The 21,507-nt window shown below is 39.6% G+C and overlaps 2 protein-coding genes across 2 annotated transcripts in view; one reads left to right on the forward strand and one right to left on the reverse strand.

The window, feature by feature from the left end:
* The first annotated feature begins 1,780 nt into the window (after positions 1-1,780).
* On the forward strand, positions 1,781-7,527 carry skp1 (S-phase kinase-associated protein 1). Its single transcript, XM_055051333.1, is given in 8 exon segments — positions 1,781-1,892; positions 4,302-4,401; positions 4,508-4,581; positions 5,127-5,270; positions 6,944-6,962; positions 6,965-7,044; positions 7,046-7,084; positions 7,177-7,527. Coding segments are annotated over 7 exon segments (489 nt in total). The 5' UTR covers positions 1,781-1,892; positions 4,302-4,304; the 3' UTR covers positions 7,213-7,527.
* An 887-nt stretch (positions 7,528-8,414) lies between these two features.
* Positions 8,415-21,507, reverse strand: part of tcf7 (transcription factor 7) — a 73,266-nt gene continuing 60,173 nt past the window's right edge. Inside the window, 7 exon segments of the mRNA XM_055051327.1 lie at positions 8,415-11,155; positions 14,417-14,489; positions 14,973-14,997; positions 14,999-15,022; positions 19,173-19,220; positions 20,455-20,562; positions 21,314-21,476. Of these exon segments, the coding sequence (XP_054907302.1) occupies positions 10,606-11,155; positions 14,417-14,489; positions 14,973-14,997; positions 14,999-15,022; positions 19,173-19,220; positions 20,455-20,562; positions 21,314-21,476 (991 nt within the window). The 3' untranslated portion in view covers positions 8,415-10,605.

Raw genomic sequence — 21,507 nt, forward strand, 5'->3', positions numbered from 1 at the left:
ACTTGTAAATTTACAAACTCCAAGTTAAAACTTTGCAAAAAAAATTCAGAAATTTTAATATCCCACATTTTCTAGAAAAACGTGTAAAGTTTTTAAGATTCTAAAATTTCAAACTTTATGAACTCGGAGAATTTTTTTTAGGAAATTCCTGAGTTTTTCCTTGCAAATTTTCTACTCCTGTTCAGAAATGCCCTATTTTTCAAGACAATTTGAGTTCCTTGATGGAAATGTACTTTCTTCTCCATTTACAATGGCCTTCATACACCATTGTACCAAAATGCTAATATTCTGACTTAAATTAGTGAAAGCGAATAAAACTGAATAATCTTACACTTTTATTGTGACACAAAACTTGGAGGAAAATGAAATGTTTCAATAAGTTGCAAAAGTAAATGGAATAAAGTTCAATAATGTTTTTCCAGTCAGACAACTGCAGGTACTTTACAGCCAAACTCACAACGTTACACAGATACGCAAATCAGAAAACGTTTGCACATTAAATTGTACAGAATGTCTTCAGGGTGAGAATGTTGTAGTGACACAACCAAGAACTGGATTTCCTCCAACATGGTGAAAAAAGACGAGAAAAACTGGTCAGAGTTGCTGCTGAGCAACTCCAGAAACTGCAGGACTTTCTGGCTCCAATCTGCTTCACACACAACGCAGAAACGTTTCCTGAAAAGGGAAATCATGCAATCCTGACTCAATAGAAATAAAGAAATACCTGGAGACTCCAAAAGTATGTGGGAAGTGTCATCATCTGATGATTTTTGAATACAATTACCACTGTCAAGCATTTATTTCTTATATGCATAAAAGAGGTTGAGGTGGCTCGGGCATCTGGTCAGGATGGACGGCTCCCTGGTGAGGTGTTTCGGACACGTCCCACCAGGAGGAGACCCAGGACACGCTGGAGGGACTACGTCTGTCGGCTGGCCTGGGAACGCCTCGGGATTCCCCCGGAGGAGCTGGAGGAAGTGGGGGAGAGGGAAGTCTGCCTCCTTTCTGAAGCTGCTACCCCCGCGACCCGACCCGGATAAGCGGCAGAAGATGGATGGATGGATATGCATAAAATCTAATTTTCTAACTCATAGCGTTGTTAGACATTTATTAAATCGACTTGTTTTTTCAGATTGATTAATATGAGTAAAAAAGAAGAAAAGAATCATTTGTTGATATCTTGTAAAATAAACAAATAAATGCAAATAGTGCCAAGTTACAAAATGTACTTTTATGTTTTTGTCATATTGATAGGGCTGGACATTTAAAAGTACATAAGAATAGATTGCTGCCAATTTTCTGCCGTTTTTTTAGTGTCCAAAATGTCTCCAGTTAGAACATCTCTGCTTCAATCTATTATTTTTCCCACATCAGTTTCGTCAATAAAAAACTTCTAACATTTGAACAAAAACTGCAGGTTGTGTCTGAGTGGTGAGTTGTTGATGTTTTTCATTCAGTGGATAGAAAATATAAAATTTGACTGCAGAGCAGAAATATTTCATAAAAAAAATACTCAAGTAAAAGTAAAAGTACTTTTTTTCAGAAAAGCTACTCAAGTAGCCTTAAATCGAGTGTTGCAGTCCAGATCCACAGTAATGATGAATCATGTTGGTGAGGGGGGCCGAAATTAAACCTGCTTTGGGCTGCAAAAAAGCTTGTGCCGGCCCTGCATGGAAAAAATATATAGTGTCTGCAAAATGGAACAGAAATAAAAGTAAACAGGTCATCGCTGTGACCTGGTAAACAGACCTCCTCTTCCTCCTCCTCTTCCTCTCTCCTCTTCCTCCTCCCCAGCAGGTTCAGCCTCAGTCTCACAGCCAAAACAGCCGCCACGCTTGTCGGGTCTTTCTGCGGATCAAATCCACAGCTTGACTTCAGTCCAGTTATTGTCGGTACGTGTCTCTGCGTTGTGTGTTTGTGGTTAAATAGTGAGTCTAACTGCTGTGTGTTTATTCTTATTGTTTTAATAAAAGGCCTCAGTCTGGTGGGCCAGAGGCCTCTCCGACAGGCTAACCAGGCTAACTAGCTGGTTAGCCTGTTGGGACACAATCTGAATATTTATACATGTTATATGTAAAGTCACAGTATAATTCTTGTCCATTTTACGGCGTTAGATGGAAACTGTATCCGATATTTGTCCCGTGTTGATTCGTAACAGGCTAATTGTTCAGCATTTCCGTTGTTTCGCTAATGGACGTTAGCATGACCGGTTGGCTAATAACTGACAACAAAACCCCGCAGTTCAGCTGGAATCACATTTACTCTTGTCCAGTTTTACTGTCACTCACTACAGACGACACGTTCTCAGGTTTGTTAGCAGAAATAGAAAACGGCTCGTTGTCACCGAGCCTTTTAGCAGTTTTAGCTAAAGTTAGCTTGTTTGCTAACCAACGCAAAGCAGTGACGCTAGCTGCATGTTTGGATTATTAATCAGGCAGAACATCAATACGAAAAACAAACTTCAGCATGAAAAACGACAATTGGGTTTAAAAGCTGAAACAAATGAATAAACAATCAAGGAATTTTCAAAAGATGCAAAAGATTGAGCCTGTCAGACATGAACAGGTTCAGCAGCTTAACGCCAGTTTTCTGCTTAATTGGGCTAATTGACTGAAGCTTTTCAGCTTTTAGTTGCTACTTAAAGTAAAATCTGAAACGTTGCAAGATTTTTTATTTTAATTGTCATGAAACTTTCAGCAGTTGAAGTAAATATCACTTTATATACTTTTTTTCAAGTTTGTCATTTATCATGCTTTTATGAGTAAAAACAGCAGAAAACATTAATTAATTAATTGTTTTATAAACAATTAATTAGAAAATATTAATCCCAAAAGAAAATTAAGTTTTATTGTGACTCATTCAAGATTCTGTGAAACAGTATCACTGCTTTTAACTTGTTTTACTTTTTTATACGTGCTAATATGTATTAACTGGTTTTATTCTGTAACCAGGTTGCTGTGTGGTGCAGACTTCTGCCCAGGTCCCTCTTGAAAATGAGATTCAGATTTCAACGGGATTTACCTGGTTAAATAAAGAAAAAAAAAAGAAAAAATTCTTGAGCGTTATTGTAGATGGTGATGGCTGCAGACAGACATGGATCCGTCTGTGTCTTCTGCAGTTTCTGACCAATCAGATCAGGCTGCATTGTCTTAAATCACAGGAGAAACATGATGAACCTCACAGACATGATCCTCCCAGTGCTGCCTGCTTTGTCCAGGTGGGTTTGCTGCAGCAGACGTATGATGCTGTGGGCCAGAGGAGGCTGTTTGGCTGTGAGCCTGTTTCTGGAAAAACAAAAAAAAAGCATTCTCTTAGAATTATATTTGAAATCAAACATTTTTAAATGCATGTTTCTCATGTGACATCACACTTCTGTGACTTTTGTAACTGACAGCCATGTTGCTTTGGAGTTGCTATGACAACCATAAACAAGCCACAAGGTCAGAACTCGCCCGTTCTCTAACTTATAAAGAATTCAGTTCATTACAGCTACTGAGTTCTCCACCTGCCTCTGAAATACTGAGATAAATATCAGTGATGTTCACTGCAGTACTTACTGCTGAACTAGCAACATTATCTTAGCTAGTGCAGCTTTTATCTGCTAGCTGGACAGACATGTTATCAACTGTGTTCACTAGTCAGCAGGTCGGCTGCAGCTTCTCATCGTCTGACGCCTGTTGATCCCGTCAGCAGCCATTTTCTTAATATTTTCTCTTGCATGTCAGTCAGAAGCGTCCACATATTTTCTCTGTGTGGGTCTGGAAGCCGTGGTTCATCTATGCATCGCACTGTTTGCTTGCCAATATGGCGCAGAGCACTTGTGGTTCAGACTTGTGGGAACTGTGTGTTGCTTTAGTCATTTTTTCATGTCAGTGTGTTCACCTTGTTTCAGCACTTTAATCCCAGACACTGTTTGTTTTGATCAGGCTTGAAAAGCAGGTGGACAGATATAAAATCAGCAGATTGTTCTGCAAAATATTTTTGTTTGAAAAATGAGCTTAAAGTGACTTACAGGGAACTCAGACACTTTTCAGTCAAGTTTCAAAATATACCTGGATCTGATTAAGAAAAAAAACCCACATTACTGTGTGCATCTGATGAAACATAATCCATTTAAATTTGAAAATGTAAATGTTATAGATCTTTCAATATTGTTTCTGTTTATGTTGCTAAATGAATGTATAAACCTGATTCTTATTATACTAAATACTTACAATAGTTCAAACTAAATAAAATAAAAAATAAGTGTATTGGCCATTTAAAAGGAAAGTCGGTAAATAAGTGAATTTTTCTTGTTTCAGAAAATGCCCACGATAAAACTCCAGAGCTCTGATGGGGAAATCTTTGAGGTGGATGTTGAGATCGCCAAACAGTCCGTCACCATCAAGACCATGCTAGAAGGTGAAGCATCTAATTTTCTGCTTCTGAAATGATTTTTGCCTTTTAGTGAGTAAAATCATGAATAGTCCTGAACGTAATGGAGATGAATGCTGGTTTCTGTTCCCAGATTTGGGAATGGATGATGAAGGAGACGATGATCCCGTCCCGCTTCCGAATGTGAATGCTGCCATCCTCAAGAAGGTAACACACACGCACACACACACCCCACACACACACACACGCACACACACACGCACACACCACACACACACACACACACACACCGCACACACACACACACACACACACACACACACACACACACACACACACACACACACACACACACACACACACACACACACAGCAGCCTTCCTGTTGGATATTTCAGTAACAGTGTCTGTAACAGGTTTTGTTGGATCTTCTCTGTATTTTTGGTCTCATTCAATCGACATGAACAGTGAAAATATTCCATCCTTAAAGTGTAATCTACCAGATATTACAACCTTTAAAACGGTTAAACATAAATCTGCAGCAGGTTTTGACGGTAACGTTGGTTTCTCCATGATAAAACAGTTCAACTGTGACGATGGAGGACGAAACGCCTGAAGCTCCCAGTTTAGAAAAGCAGTTCCAGCTGATTTCACTGAATGGGTTCATAAACTGGTTTCACATGTTGGCCCAGCTGATTGAAAGCTGACTGACTGACTGCGCTCAGGTTGAGTTCACCTGCTGTTTCCCTGCAGGTGATTCAGTGGTGCACCCATCACAAAGACGACCCCCCTCCCCCTGAGGACGACGAGAACAAGGAGAAGAGGACGGACGACATTCCTGTTTGGGACCAGGAGTTCCTCAAGGTGGACCAAGGCACCTTGTTTGAACTCATCCTGGTAAAATGACTTTTTATAGTGTAAAACTTTAAAACAAAACGCCTGTCTGAACCTTGACCTCTGACCTCTCTGGTACATCCAGAGTTTGTTCACTATGTACGAAGCAGCTACTGCAAACCTGACATTATTTTTCTCTTCTCAGAATAAACTAGAACCAGTTATAACTAGAACCAGTTATAACTAGAACCAGTTATAACTAGAACCAGTTATAACTGGAACCAGTTATATTCTGGTTCTAGTTATAACTTTACTGGTTCCAGTTTATTCAGGAATTTCCTCCCACGTCTTGTTTTGATCCCTTTTGGTCATAAATTATCAAACATTTTTGCTGCTCTGCTTTCAGTGAGGCTGAGATTTGAAAAACTTCAAACTATACTATTGAATGAAATGATCAATATTGGTGGATATTGATAATTCTTGATTAGTTTTTTTGTCTTAAATATCTGAAGTGCAGCCACATCGGTGGTGTGACGTTTTCATTTGCGTGTCAATGAGGACAGATGGTGGATGAGTTGATGTGGGCAGCAGGACGAGTAAACAGGGCCATCATGTGAGAGGAAACCCGAGTCCAGACCCGGTTCTGGTCCCGGTTCTGGTCCCTCCCAGAGAGAAACACGAGCTGATGAACTTTCATAACCACAAACCCTAAGGAGGCTTCATCACTGTAAAGGATATTTAGTGAGGAATAAATCAACTTAATAATTATGTTGATGTCAAACTGGCTGTATGACCTGGAATAAAATCAGTTTTTAGAACCAATATAACACAACGATGTTTAATTAAAACACATTAAAAAGCTTTGATTTATACTGCTAAAAAATGAAACAAAATGTTAAGACCAATAATGCTATTTCAAACTGTAATTTTAATATGTAAAATTATGCATAGATAATTTTGCAGTATAATCTTCAATAAACAGTCAAATAAAATTAAGTTTAAAATAGTTTTAGAGACAAACAGTTGTGGAATATGAAATGTGCTGAATATATTGATGCATTACGTTGTTACTGAGCAGAATATTATGACTACTTGACCTTCTGGAGGAGCTAACTCCAATGCTAATACTAGCTGGCTAGTTAGCTTAGCTCAGTTGGCGACACTAAACTGTGCTTAACAGACACAATGCTCTTGATTGTCATCATGGCAGCTTAGCTTGGGAAGAATATTATATTACCTTATTAACAGTAAATGGAGGCGTGTTTAGTTTCTGTTGAGAGGAATGAGTGAGCCGGACCAGTGCGGGTCTGGTCCCATCCAAGCCCCGCCCATCTGGTCCAAGCCCCGCCCATCTGGTCCAAGCCCCGCCCATCTGGTCCAAGCCCCGCCCATCTGGTCCAGGCCCATCTGGTCCAAGCCCAGCCCACCTTTCAGAACCGCCTCTGCAACCCAAGCTGGGAAAGATGGCGGCATGAAATATTTTTCTTGATTTTATTATTTATTTACTGATTTAATCATTTATTATGTATTTAGAAAATTATATTAAACTTCTTTAAGCTTTTAATTTTTAAATTGCCTGATTTTTATAGGCCATTTGTGTTTAAAGCTTTACTCCTGGCAGAAACGTCCCACTGAGCCTGAGATGAATGTTGGATTTTGCTGTTCTGGTGTGGAACCATTTCATTCCCTCTCCGCCTCGCCTTACGCTGCTGCTCTTTATTTCCTCGTCTCTTTAGGCCGCGAACTACCTGGACATCAAGGCCTCTTAGATGTCACCTGCAAGACAGTGGCCAACATGATCAAAGGCAAAACCCCAGAAGAGATCAGGAAGACTTTCAAACATCAAAAATGATTTCACAGAGGAGGAGGAGGCCCAGGTACTTACTGTTGTGCATTAAAACATAAAATGAGATCATTTGATTCGCTCCAGGCAAAACGAGAGTTCACCTGCCGGTTGTTTTGTGCGCAGGTACGCAAAGAGAACCAGTGGTGTGAAGAAAAATAAAGCGGAGAATCCTGCCAACACTACCACACTGAAAGGATTGTCCCTGCTTACTGGTTGCACTGGCGTTGTTCATACTTGTTAATATTTGACTTTTAGGATATTGACAGCCACTTTGCTCTCTAGTTCCCTTCATTTCTGTATCCCAATAATAGCATGACCATTTAACTTGCCTGTGTGGTGTCATTAATTTAAAGATAAAATGCTTATTACTGTTTTCACACACTCATATTTGTGGATCTACATAAAATATAGTCCTGTTCTCATGGCTTTGTATCCTCGAAGAAGAAAAGAAACGATATCCCTCCTTCCAGATTATCCTGATTTTTAGTTGCTCTAGTTGTCTATTTTTTTTTTTTTTACTGGAGATTATTCTTTTAGGTTCATTGACTTGAATAAAGTTACATTTTTGACAATGGAAAAATGAGGGTGAATGTGATTTTTGCTCCACATTGGCTTTGTTTGAACCTGGAAGGCGCCTCCTTAGTAGGAGAAATGAAGTTGGAAGCGGCTAAATGTTTTTGCGTTTTCGCCTCCATCACAGCGTTGACTCGTCAATTTGTGTATTAAATTGGACATTTTCACCTTAGATGCTGGTTTTTTTTAGCTGGATAAACGCACTGAAGGAGTTAATAAAACCTTTCAAATGAATGTGGCGTCGTCTTTCTGTGTGGAGTCATCGGTCTCAGTTTCTCTAAATATCCTTCAATCATGCAGCTGCTTACCGAGTCAGTAACTGAAGCTTTTGTACATTTACATTTATTTTTCAGCTGTAATATGTTGTGATTACTATATATAAATTTCACTTTTCAATTGAATCACTAAAATGCAACAACCTCTGGTAGTTTAAGATGAAAATGTGCAACAGGAATATCGATGGTTCAGATGATAATAATCAGCTGTTTGGCAGATTAGGATAATAGTTTTCTTCTAAAAGTACAATTAGATAAGATTTGATCCATTATACTGTTTCAGTGGTAGTTCTTCATATTTAAAGTACAGCTAATTCTTTCCATGGTAGTTTAGTTTCTATTGTTTTCAGTTGTGATTTATCTTTTTACAAATCCATCCCTCCAGTGTGGAAGTTCACTTTTTTGGTGCTTAGTTTAAAATTCAGAAATTTGAGTTTGAGAAAAAAAAATGGAATATTTTTTGATTTACAATTATCTCCACTGAAGAAAAAATAAGCCTGCAGCCTTAAACATAAAAAAAAACACTTTTAATAACATCAAACAGACCATACATCAGGGTTTAAAGCATGAAGTACAAAGACATTTTCCAGTTTCTGCCTCCCGCCTGAACGTTCAGACCTTTTAACCACAACAGCGCCACGGCTGGAGAAGGATGGAACAAAAGCTCAGCCTAAACTTAATGCAGTCAGAAGCTGCGAGAAAACAACTGCAAATGGAAACGTAACGTTACAGCTGGAACATGCAAAGACTGAACTCAAAATACAGTTAGAAGGTTTCTGCAGCAATACTGGAGCACAAAAAGACAAAAAAACATGTTGCTTAGAAAAAACTGGAAACTATTTTTTTTTTCAAAAAGACTTTGCCTTTTTATTCCATAAAAACATACAAAAGTTATTTATTATAAAACTTTACAAGACAATGCAATATAATAGTACCCATCGGTCACAGATTAGTTTGCGGAGCTGCAGAGAAAAACAAATTTTAAAGAAACACGACCTTAAAAATAGATTCATACACAAAAAAGTAAAAAACAAAATGTAAAAATGTAACAGGTGAAGCTGGAGAGCAGAAGACTAAAAGTGCTAAAAGAAGTGAGCTGTGTGTCTGCTGGAAACACAAAGATAGGAATATTTTCCCAGGAGTCGGAGGTTCTGCCGGTCAGTCGGGTCCAGAACAGATCATAACATGAAAAGCATTAATAATTCATCTGAAGGTTACAAAGTGAGCACCGACTCTGAGGAGGAACAGTCCGCAACAAAAATGAGCAGAACTCAAACGGTTTCAGCCAAAACAAGAAGATCATGAAAAAATCTTTTCACCTTTTGCCACATTACAATTTATATATTTTTAACAGCAGTGTTTGTGACGGACCAATAAACTGTTCAAATTTCTCTTGAATGCTGCTAAAATGAAAACTTGATAATAATTTAACATAATAATTCATCATATAATCAATAATCATTTGCACCTGTCAGCAGGCTGGTCACAATAATCAATAAATCACATTAAAATGAACTCAATCATCTCCATTTACATAATTGATCATTTTTCTACCAAATACTGGATATTAAGTCTTCAGTCCAATTCTTTTGTTTACATGATGTCATAATTCAATGTATTTGATTCTCTTGTTTGATTTATTTATCTGATGTTCAGGTTGTAAATGGTCTCAAAACAAAGAAAATGATCATTTATTGCAATATTTATTGCAAGTTATTTATTGCAATAACTTCTGGGACAACTTATCGTCCAATAAGTCTGACCTGGAAGTGATCGCTGCCATCTTGGTAGGCGAGCGCATGGCGTCCCAATCACCACAGTGAAGCTTATAGAAACAATCTGAAGAGACTGTCTGCTGATGGGACGGAAAGAAGAAGCTGCCTCTGATCTCTGCGACTAATTAGTGAGCAGGAAGTGTTTCCAGCAGGAAGTGTTTCCAGAAGGAAGTGGTTCCAACAGGAAGTGTTTCCAGAAGGAAGTGGTTCCAACAGGAAGTGTTTCCAGAAGGAACTGGTGCCAGCAGGAAGTGGTTCCAACAGGAAGTGTTTCCAGCAGGAAGTGGTTCCAACAAGAAGTGTTTCCAGCAGGAAGTGTTTCCAGAAGGAACTGGTGCCAGCAGGAAGTGGTTCCAACAGGAAGTGGTTCCAGCAGGAAGTGTTTCCAGCAGGAAGTGTTTCCAGAAGGAAGTGGTTCCAACAGGAAGTGTTTCCAGAAGGAAGTGGTTCCAACAGGAAGTGTTTCCAGCAGGAAGTGGTTCCAGCAGGAAGTGTTTTCCAGCAGGAAGTGGTTCCAGCAGGAAGTGTTTCCAGCAGGAAGTGGTTCCAGCAGGAAGTTTTCCAACATGGAGGAGCTTCATACCACCTTTGTTCAGTTACATTAATGAAGGATGTAAGAACAAGGTTCTGGTGAACAGAGTGAGTCCATGTACGTCTTAGCTGCTAAAAGCTACGTTGGCTAAGCTAATATAGCTAACGTAGTTCAGCAGTAAGTACTACAGTAAATATCACTGATATTCATATTCGTAATACACAGAGGAGGGGAGAGGACTCAAGAAGTTGTAAAGTAACATTTTTATAAGTTAGATAGCAACAAGGCGAGAGCTAATTCTAAGCTTGTGGCTTGTTTGCTGTTGTCATTGCAACTGCCTACCAAGATGGCTGCCTGCTGTGAAGTTCCAGGAAGTCCCATGAGAGCTGTGGATTTATCAGGAATTGTGACGGGCCTCTGAAGCGTTTAGCACAAGGTGAGCCGCTTTAGCGTGTTGTTCTTCTCTTGTCACTACGTGGAAACGGAAACTTTGGAAAATCACGACTGGAGGGTGAAAAGTGAAGGAGGCGACCAGGAGGATCTTGGTTCCTTTGGGGAGGAGGAAAGTAGCGAGGCGGGAGGGCCGCGGCGTCAGTGAGTCTCTGTTAGCACTTTGAGAGAAAGTCCCGCCACCTTGGCGGCGGACAGCGCCGAGGAGCAGAGCGTCTGCTTGCCCGACAGTTTCCAGGGTCGCGGTCGGGACGAGGTGGCAGAGGTCCGCCCGCTTGCCGGCGGGACGCTCCGACGGGAAGCGGGGGTGCGAGCGCGTGTGGGAGGAGCGGCGCGGGGAGGGGGAGGGCGGCGGGGAGCGGCGCGGGGACGGGGCCCCCTGGCGGTAGAGGCGCGCGGGACACGGGGACGGGGGCGAGTCTATGGCACTTAGATCTGAAGAAGATGGGCTGGGGCAGCCTCCTCCTTGAAGGTAGCGAATGCACTTCTTTTTCCTCCTAGGAACAGTCAGAGAGAGTTATCTGTGAATAAAGTGTGGAGACGTCAGCAGGTTCAGTGGAGGCGCAGAATCACAGTGAACACATGGAGACAAAATGAATTTGTGCTTCAAAATGACACCAGACATTCATCAGAGCAAAGAATCAATTAATCACACCACAAATAATTTACAATAATAAATGATCACAAGCTGCTGGTGTTCATGGTAATAATGTACTTCCTGTTTGCAGTAAATAGTTACATTACATTTTACATTAAAATGCCCAATTTCATTACTGTATAACATTTGGTGGATATTACATAATGGGGGAACAAATAAATGAATAAGTCACATAATAAATTTAAAAGCTCAATAATTTTCATTTATATGATTTATGGTCTTTCTGGATGACAAAGTTTTCATTCTGGTGTTTTAAGGATAATTTTGGCTTCATAATTCATTTCATTTCTTGTTTCTGCTGTTTTGATTATTTGTGGATTTGAAAATTTCTTTCAGTTTCAGTTAAATGTTCAGTAGGATTTAAAGTTTATTGCTTTTTTATGATTTGCATTAAAAACAACAAAATATTATGAAATATTTTGGTTTAATTTTTTGTGTTAATTTCTTAGAAAACTTGAAATAAGATTAAAAACTAAGTTAAAAAGTTTTGAAGGAAATAAATTAGCTTGTTTTAAGTCAATGATTCCTTGAAATTGATGAACACGACATTTTCCCTGATATCAGTTAAACAATCTGCAAATGGATCGAAAACATTTTCATCATTATTGACTCAAAACAAGGTGATTTATTTCCCTCAAAAGTTTGTTTTCTGTTAGGTTTTTTTATCTCAAGTTCACTAAATATTAACTAGAAACTAAGAAAAAATACTTGGTAAGATTTTGTGTTTTTTGCAGTTTGCAATAATTTACTGAGCTGTTGGATGATGATTTCAATTCATTGTTAGTATTTAGGATCTGAAGTCGGTGCTTCGCGCCGTCACCTGGTTGTCTGAAGGTTCAGAGGATCACCTGGTGTTTTCCTGCTGCGCTGTGAGGCGTCAGGTTACTGCAGACCTCCATACCATCAAAGCAGCTAACAGGATCCCAAGATCATCACCAGAACATGAAATGAGTCACCAGGTTCAACCGCAAACTGAGGCGCGGCGCCACATTTAGACTGAGAGGAGGAACTCTGCAGTAGAAAGTGATTCTAAATGTCAGAGTTCACCATCAAAAGACGCTCGTCACCACATCGCAGGGATGGAGAAAGTAGAAAGCAGACGGGCATGAGAAGATGCACGCTGCAGGGAGTGTGTGTGTGTGTGTGTGTGTGTGTGTGTGTGTGTGTGTGTGTGTGTGTGTGTGTGTGTGTGTGTGTGTGTGTGTGGAGCTGTGGTGATAAGGCTTAAAACCACATTCAGCCCCCTTTGTTCTCTCAAACTGAAACACACACTCAGGTTTCCATGACGCAATAGCGGGGAAGACAGCGGAGCGAGCGTTACATGTTAGATTCCCGGCTCCTGCAGACTAGCCGTGGACCGCGGTCGACCCCTGCAGCTCCGGTCGGGTGGGTGGGAGCTACTGCCCTCTAGTGGCTCAACCTCCACAAAACTAAAGGAGGTGAAATATCCACTGAAATATCCGCAAGAAAAATCATAAAACTAATATTTAGTAAGAAGCAGAGGAGGCAGAGAATCCACAACTGAACTCAACTAAGACATTTTTACTAAAGTAAAAGTAAAAGGTGTTTGATAATTTGATAAGCTGCACTTTTTACCAGTCATTTAAAATCTAAAGATGACATCATCAGATGGACCAAAATATAAAGTTAAATGGAAATTTTGGTATTTTAAAGATCAAACTGACAATAATTCATATGAGTAACAAAAAATAACAAAATCAGGCAAAATAAAATGTTTCCAGGTTGAAAGAAACGATCTAATTATTGGTGATTATCAGCTCTGGCAAAATAATTTTATGAACTAATAAGAAAACTATTTTTTGCCTGCAGCACACAATCTCACTCGTTTGCATTAAATGCACAAACAATAAATGTCAAAACAAAAACTGGCAAACGAAAAGCTTTTTTATGTTTTTATAGTTTTGTAGATAAAGCAACAGAAACGACCAAAGTTTATTCATTCTTTTGCTGAAGAAAATGAAAATCTGTTAGATTGTGTTTTATTTCCTAGGTTGTTCTACTCTCAGGTCAGACTGGATGTTTGGATCAGCAGGTTAGCGACAGACGACATGCAGAGCTCAGAAAGTGACCGATCCCCGAGGGACAGAGCTGATCATGAAGAAAGTTTCCTTTGTTGTTTTTGGGCCGGGGAGAAATATTCACACCGCAGCCGGTCGTCTTCTGCTCCACTGACAGACCGGCCCACCGGCTCCGGTCCAAACGTCTACAGGTCTAAAAGCATTTAAGACAAAAGGCCAAAATCTGAATCGGCCAAGATCGGAAATTGGTGATCAGCCAAAAAAAACTGCAATCGGTGCATCGATAACCTTCCCTGAGACGGGAAAACCGTTGGGAACAGTTTCTGTCTAAAACAGAGAAATCAAAGCTTAAAGCTTTTAAAAAATATATCCTTTTTCCACTTGTATTTCTTTATTTATTGTGTAGTTTAAGGTTTTAGCTCTGCTACACTGGTAGCCAAGTAACGACATTTCGTTGTCAAGATTCACCTTGTGTTTTTTTTGTACAATGACAATAAAGGAAGTCTAAGTCTAAGTCTTTATCAATATTGTCACCAAAAATCCATAAAAAGCACTTTAAATGTGATAAAAATCAATAACAATTTCTGATGTTTAACAAGCCTCATCTGCTGATTCAGATATTGGCCAATACTGATATTTTTGTCTGGAATTTTGCTAAATATAACAAGAACGTCTCTGAGTTGGTAAGAAGGGCCGGTCCGTCAGTCCGACCTCTAGAACAGATCGGCTTCACATGGAAATATCGGCTGATCACCGAACTCTCAAAATGAAGGAAATTGGTTCCGATAAATCGGTTCCGATAAATCGGCTCCGATAAATTGGTTCCGATAGATTGGTTCCGATAGATCGGTTCCGATAGATCGGTTCCGATAGATCGGTGCGCTCCTAAGAAAAGCAGGAGAAACGATAAGGATGAATGGAGCTGTGATGGCTGATCAGTGAGGGGAAAACCGCCTCCATGGCCGCTCTGTCTCCTCAGAAAGGTGGAATCAGACCCGAGTGACGAGCAGATGGTGGGGCGTAAAACGCTGGGTGGAAGTGGAGGAATGTGGTTTACACACCTGCAGGGACCGCACCAGTCCGTTTGTTGGTTGAGGCCGAAGCGAGCCCGGCATTTCTTAGGAGAGCCCGGGTCTGAGCGCACAATGCACAGCATGCAGGAGAACAGGAGGAAGAGCAAAAAATAGATGTAATAAACAGAGAGGAGCGAAGGAAGAGGGGGAAGTTAGAGGGACACGGAAAAACAAAAAACAGCGATACAGGAGAGAAAAAAGCCAAAACTGTTAGTAGCACAACGCGACAGTGACAAACAGCACAGATGCAGTTAATGTGGCTCAGATTAAACTCTGAGGAAAGCAGCCGTGCAAAAACAAAACAAGACAGAAAAACCTTCATGTTCTGCAGAAAGCAGCAAACAGAAATGCTTTTTCATCTGGATTCATGAGAAACGTCCACACTCCTGGACTTACACTTTCCTAATTCAGGTTGCATGGAAAGCAGAGTGGGTGGGTGGTTTGACGTTAGAGACACTTCCTGCCTCACACCGTGAGCTGCAGCACCAACGCAGCACAACGTTTCTGCTCGTTGTGCCTGCAAAGTTTATGCAGAGATGTTTACCTGTGTTGGAGTCCTGCTGCTTCTCCCCGTTTTCTCCTTTTCTTCTTTCCCTGTGGGACAAACACAAACAAAACATTTATCAAGTTAATTTAGTTTATTTTAGACACAACAGTAACAACATACACTGCAAAAACGCAAAGGATTGCTGAGAAATGTTGGTCTAGCTTCTAGAACACACGACTCCGTTCACTTGAAATAAGACAAAACTAACTTCAGATCACTTTTCAGCAAACGAGTTTTTTTTTATGTCAATAATTCTCTAATGTTGATGAAAATGTTCTGTTGGCAGATTATTTAATTTATAACGAGACATTTTTTATGTCTATTAAGTGAAGTGAAATAATCTAACAAGCTGAAAAATGATTCATAAGTTAGTTTTGTCCTCGTTTCAAGTGTCCAAAGATACCAGCATTAGAAACAGAACCAGTTGGTAACATTTTGTGTTTTTGCAGTGTACAGTCTGATTCCTCTGTGCATAACATGATCAAATATTTTCAGTATATATAACCTTGCAAAAGTATTAATATCCAATGAACCATTTTAAACAAATGCTCCCTTCAAAGTTCATGAAACAGTTTGAAATATTTGTTTTACTGTTGAGATTTTAAAGATATAATTTCTTTTTAAATGCAGGTCATGATAATCTGAAATAATTCAACTTAAATTATGAAAATGTTGATTGTTGTTATCCGGAAAATCATAATTTTGAAGAAATGAAAGCAATAAAGGTCATCTAAAGTTTACAGAACCCGACAGTGGTCACAAACAAAAAGCATGAAACATTTATTACTTAAAATAAAAACAAAAAGTGACTTTCAGTTGAAGTGCAAAAACAAAATATTACCAAGTCATTTTGTTTAATTTCCAGTGCAGAAACTTTGCAAAACTAGCCAACAAACAACCATTCAGTGACAAACATGAGTTTGTTTGGAATCAACATTAATTCCTTAATGTTGGTGAAAAGGTTCAACTGGCAGATTATTTCACTGATAAAAAAGGAAAAATGTCACATTATTAGTTCAATAATCTGCCAGTTGAACTTTTTCATCAATAGTCAGAAATGACTGACTTTACCTCGAATGTCTTGCTAAAAGTTCCTTGTAAGTTAGTTTTGTCTTTTTTTCAAGATATCTGCACGAGAAATTAGAGCAAAAATCCTTGGTAAAACTTTGTGTTTTTGCAGTGAACTGAAATGAAGGAGGGCGGGAAACTTAACTCGGGTATCTAACACAGACAACAGATTAAAACATGATGAGAACAACCAAAGAAACCCCCTACACTTATATTCTGTCCAACCACGATGTTTTATTGTGGGATTTAATGTGAAAGACCAACACAAAGCAGAAGAAAAGTAATTTCATAATAATCCTAATTTGTTGTGAACACAAACCTGAAAAAGAGTTATTTTTTAGCTCTGTGTTTCTTTTTGGCTCTGCTGAAGACAGGCTCCTCCACATCATGATGCTGCCGCCACCGCTGTGATGAGTTCAGAGCATCATGAGCAGATGGATACATCCACTTATAAGGTGTCAAATAAATTCATCGTTTTCCTTTCACTTCCATTCTGTGTTGATCCGTTACGTAAAATCCAAATATAAAACACTAAAGTTGGTTTTCGGTAGGAGTATTAGTACGTTTGCAAGGCAGTTTATAGTTTATTAAAAAAAGGAAACTTTGTGAAGTGTAGAAAATGCAAACAAAAAACTCAAACATGAAAAGTTAAAAGCTACAACCAGCAACCAGAAACTAAAGCAAGAAAGAGAAACAAAAGCTTCTACTGCTTCAGTCACTAGAACCGAGATTCATGCAGCACAACCTTCAGTTTCCACCAGTGCTAAAAAGAGCAGACGTCTTCTATAAAATCCTTTTTCATTTCAGATCACTCAGAAAAGACAAACTTGACATTTCTTTCACTGTTTCTGGAGTGTTGGTGTGTGTTGAGGTAAACATGAGAGCGCTTTCTTCTGCTGCTGATGAACCCAGGCTGAGATGAAGGATGTGGGGAGAGGAATCTACCGCCTACGCTGCGCCGCCTCGCTCTGCGCCGTCTGTGTGGTTTACAACAAGTCATCCTGCAAATGGAGCCCCTGCTGTGTGTGTGTGTCTGCGTGTGTGTGTGTGTCTGCATGCGTGTGCGTGGGTGTGTGTGGAGGTTTCTAGCATGTTCTGTGACTTGCAGGAGAAACCCTTTACACGTGTGGAGCTTCTCTTCCTGTTCTGCTCACAGACGGGGGTTTCTCCAAACATATGGAGTTATGCTGCAGCAACACACACACACACACACCCACCCACACACACACGCGCACGCACTCGCACCCCCCCCACACACACACACACACACGCGCGCACACACAGAGGATTTTTCACATTAAATGATTTGTTTGTTTTGGTGGGAAAATGGATTTTCTTGTGCCCTTCGTTTCATTCAGACAGACTTTCTGACAATGTTTTAACTTTAAGCTTGTTGGATAATGAGATTTCAGTCAAGCTGCTGCTGGCCACCCCCAACTCAACGTTTACACTCGCATGTGAAAATGGCTGCAAACAGACACACTACGATACAGCTGTACATCTTTGAAAATAATTAGTGGAGCCTCCTGCACAACAAGTAGTTTCTGGATGCAGTCAGGAGCAAAACTTGTTTTTTCCAGCAGCCATTGTTCAGGACATACAGCAGGAAAACCAGCTGACCAAACATGCTGGAGCTCAGTTTACGTTGCTAGGAAACGGACGGAACTCTTCTGGGGTTGCTAGGTAACGGACAGAACTCTTCTGGGGTTGCTAGGTAACGGACGGAACTCTTCTGGGGTTGCTAGGTAACGGACGGAACTCTTCTGGGGTTGCTAGGTAACGGACAGAACTCTTCTGGGGTTGCTAGGTAACGGACGGAACTCTTCTGGGTTGCTAGGTAACGGCCTGGAACTCTTCTGGGGTTGCTAGGTAACGGCCTGGAACTCTTCTGGGGTTGCTAGGTAACGGCCTGGAACTCTTCTGTGGTTGCTAGGTAACGGACGGAACTCTTCTGGGTTGCTAGGTAACGGACGGAACTCTTCTGGGGTTGCTAGGAAACGGACGGAACTCTTCTGGGGTTGCTAGGTAACGGACGGAACTCTTCTGGGGTTGCTAGGTAACGGACGGAACTTCTGGGGTTGCTAGGTAACAGCGTACTGCCTGATAATTTGTAACTTTATTCTGAAACGGCTCGTTTTCTACACACCAAAAAAACATGGACTTTTTGCTAATGGCCGTTATTTATTTTTTTTAAGCACTTGGTTGTTTTGTAGAAACTAAACTGGAGGAATGTAAATGTGCAAAAAGTTTTGGGTTTTTTGCCATTCCTGATTCCCTTAATGCTGATCGTTCTTCAAACTGTTTCAGGCTGGATTTTCTTTGGATTAACAAGCATTTCCTCATTTATTTTATGTTTTTTGGTGGAGCTACTTAGGGTGGAGGGATTGTTTTGGATTATTATAATTTTATTTTATTATGAAACAATTTTGATCTGCAGAAACAAAGCAATAAAAATAAATGTTACACCTAACAGAAAACCAAACAGGATCATTTCCACACTGAATCTTTGGGATCAGAAACTATTGTCCAGTTAAAACTCAGTGAACAAGAGAACATTTTCTTCCTTATTTCTTACGAGTTTTGATAAAGAGATTTATTTTCAGGTGCAAAGAAACGATACCTTCAAGACTAAACGTTAAGATTACATTAAAATATTGCAAGAAAGTCTGACTCTTTGGAAGGTGACGTGAAGAAATTGGCCAAAGTGCAGCAGAAATACGTCAAAATGTGTTTTTCTCAAACAAAGCAAAACAGAAGGACGGATAATAAAGTAATTAATAACCTAATGAAGCGGTTGTAGTGTTTGAAATGATAAATAAACGGATGCAGCGAGGCCAGCCATGCAGCCCTGCTCTCTGTTAGTTGGAAAAAGACAGCTGATTTATACCTCTGTGTGATGGAGAGTTTTAGTAGATAAAGAGATTTGAAATGCATCCACATCTTACCGACCGGAGGGCCTGTCCGCGTTTACATGCTTCAAACGTCTCTCAGGAGGGTGCATGCAAGCTGCACAGAAATACCCACAGCCCCCTCCCGCTTTCATGCAGCTTCTCAAACACTTTATTTTTATGTTTTTATTTTTTACCCCACACCACAGAGGTATAAATCCACCATTAGACGAGTCCCTACCCAATCAGCTTTACTCTTTTCCCCTGCGACCCCGCTAAGGCCCGCCTCCTGCAAGAGTTCAACAGCAAACTGAGAAGTCAGAGGCACACAGCAGCCCAGATTCAGCAAAACCCCAAAACATTGAACTGTCAAAGAGACCAGCATGCACCTCACACCGGCCATCTGTACAGCGATTCACTGTGGGTTTACAGGCAGAGGCGTCAATACAATTCAGAGAATCATGTCAGACATGGAGCTGAACGTGGAGCGCTTTCATTTTACAAACATCTGATGTGATTTACTTATTCAAGTGTAAAATAGAAAATCAATTCCATTTAAATAAAGTTGATAGGCAAAGAAAATTAACTGAGAATCGAAACTCAGTTTATTTAATAGTTAAATAAAATTGGAAGAACAAACGTTTTGCTGTTTGTTTTTTTTTATTATTTCAGTTTGAAAAAGAAAAGTTTATAGAAAATTTGAGAGAATTTCACATTTTGCTCTAGTTTTTAAAAGATTCTCATTATTGAAGCATAAAATACGCAAACTTGAAGGAGACTCATTTGATGACAGTTTTATGCTTTGGTTGAAATTTAAACCAAAACAAACTAAAATTAAGAACCACAGTTAAAAAAAAAAGTTCTTAAAAGGCTTAAAAAATAGCAAAATATCCATTTCCTACATCTTGAAGGAAACTGCAATCATCTGCAGCTCAGAATAAAAACCAAAACAATCAATCAGCTGAATAAATAATAAAAAATAAACCACAGATAAAATACATAGTTTAAATATAAACAAATTTCAAGACAAGTTAATATGTTTCAGATATTCACATTTTCAGGTTTGACTCCAACATTTTCCATCAGTTAGTTTTGTTTTAATCCTTTAATCCAGATTAGATTAGGGAAACTCAAACCTGCTTTTATTACCTGCTGAACATTCGTCACGTTTCAGACCAGAGTCGTACAAGAACAATACCGCTAGATTAAACTGATAAAAAGAAACTAATACGTATTAGTGAATTTAAAGTACAGAAAAAATAAAAGTATTCACTGATTTCTGAATTTAATTGTTGTTTACTCCACTGTTGCTGTAACCACGGCAACACGTTGACGTCTATTTCTCCGACCGCAAACCCAGAAACAAAATTCATGATTTCTGCACAGCAGAAAGGAGGGGCTGCAACTCTTTCCTGTTTATGTTTTTCTTAATCAGCTCCTTGGGTTGAATACGTTCACTCTGAGCCAGAGAGTTAGATGGAAACAGGTTGGGGAGGGGGGAGGAACAGAGCAAGATAACTTACGTAGTTGTCTCTCGCAGACCAGGTCGGGTAGAGCTGCATGTGGAGCTGTCTCTCTTTCCGGGCCAACTCGTAGTACTTGGCCTGCTCCTCCCGGGTCAGAGCGTGCCACTGGCAACAAATTCAGGTCAGGATTATATTTACTGAGCCACAACAGAATAATCTGCTTAAAAAATTAACAACTTGCAACCTGTTTCTCCAAAAAAGAAAAACATTTGCAATGACTGTTAGAATATTAATAAAAATCCCAAAAACAAATGCATGTTCATAAGTATCAATGTGCTTATGGAGCAGTGGGGCCGCCAGGGGGCGCTGTGGGGCCTCGGACAGATGGAGAGAAGAAGAGAAAAAACATGCAAAAATAATAAAGAATTTAATCCTATAAATTTTTCATATTTTTTTCCAATCATTTTTAAAATAAAATATGAGTTAATAATTTATTTCTCATTTTCAGACTGGCTGCTTTGCTCCTAAAGCTAGCATAGCAACAGCAAACAGAAAAGTTTCTGACAAGAAAATAACCAAAAGGACCGACTCTGAAAATAAAATGAAATTTGATTCATATTAATAAAAATACTACATATTTTCTAATCATTAAAAGAAAAGATTGTGTTAATTTTTTTATTATCTGGTAATTTCCATCATAATATATCTAATAATTAAATTTTCAGGCAACAAAATTCATGCTCAGTTTCAATCTGATGGTACGATTTATGCTACATGTTTGTGTTAATAATGAAAGTTAATAGAAAACATTCAAGTTGCTACATTTGCAGCTTTTCTGTGGTTTGCAAAGGGGGTCAGAGGTTAAAATGTTCAAGCAGATATAACTAAATGATGAGTTTATATTTGTGTCACTCACCCTTCGTCCCAGAATCTGATTGATAGCGGCGCTCTCCTTTAACGTGCACTCGGCGATGACCTTTGCCCTCATTTCCTTCATGTAGAGCATGAAGGCGTTCAGCGGCTTCTTGATGACGGGTTTCTTAGGCTCCTTCTCCCGCTTGACCTCCACCTGCGGCTTCCTGAAGGAGCGAGAACATAAACAACACTGAA

Source organism: Poeciliopsis prolifica, unplaced genomic scaffold (genome assembly GCF_027474105.1).
Source record: "Poeciliopsis prolifica strain line A6 unplaced genomic scaffold, Auburn_PproV2 SCAFFOLD033, whole genome shotgun sequence".
In the NCBI taxonomy this organism is placed as follows: domain Eukaryota; kingdom Metazoa; phylum Chordata; class Actinopteri; order Cyprinodontiformes; family Poeciliidae; genus Poeciliopsis; species Poeciliopsis prolifica.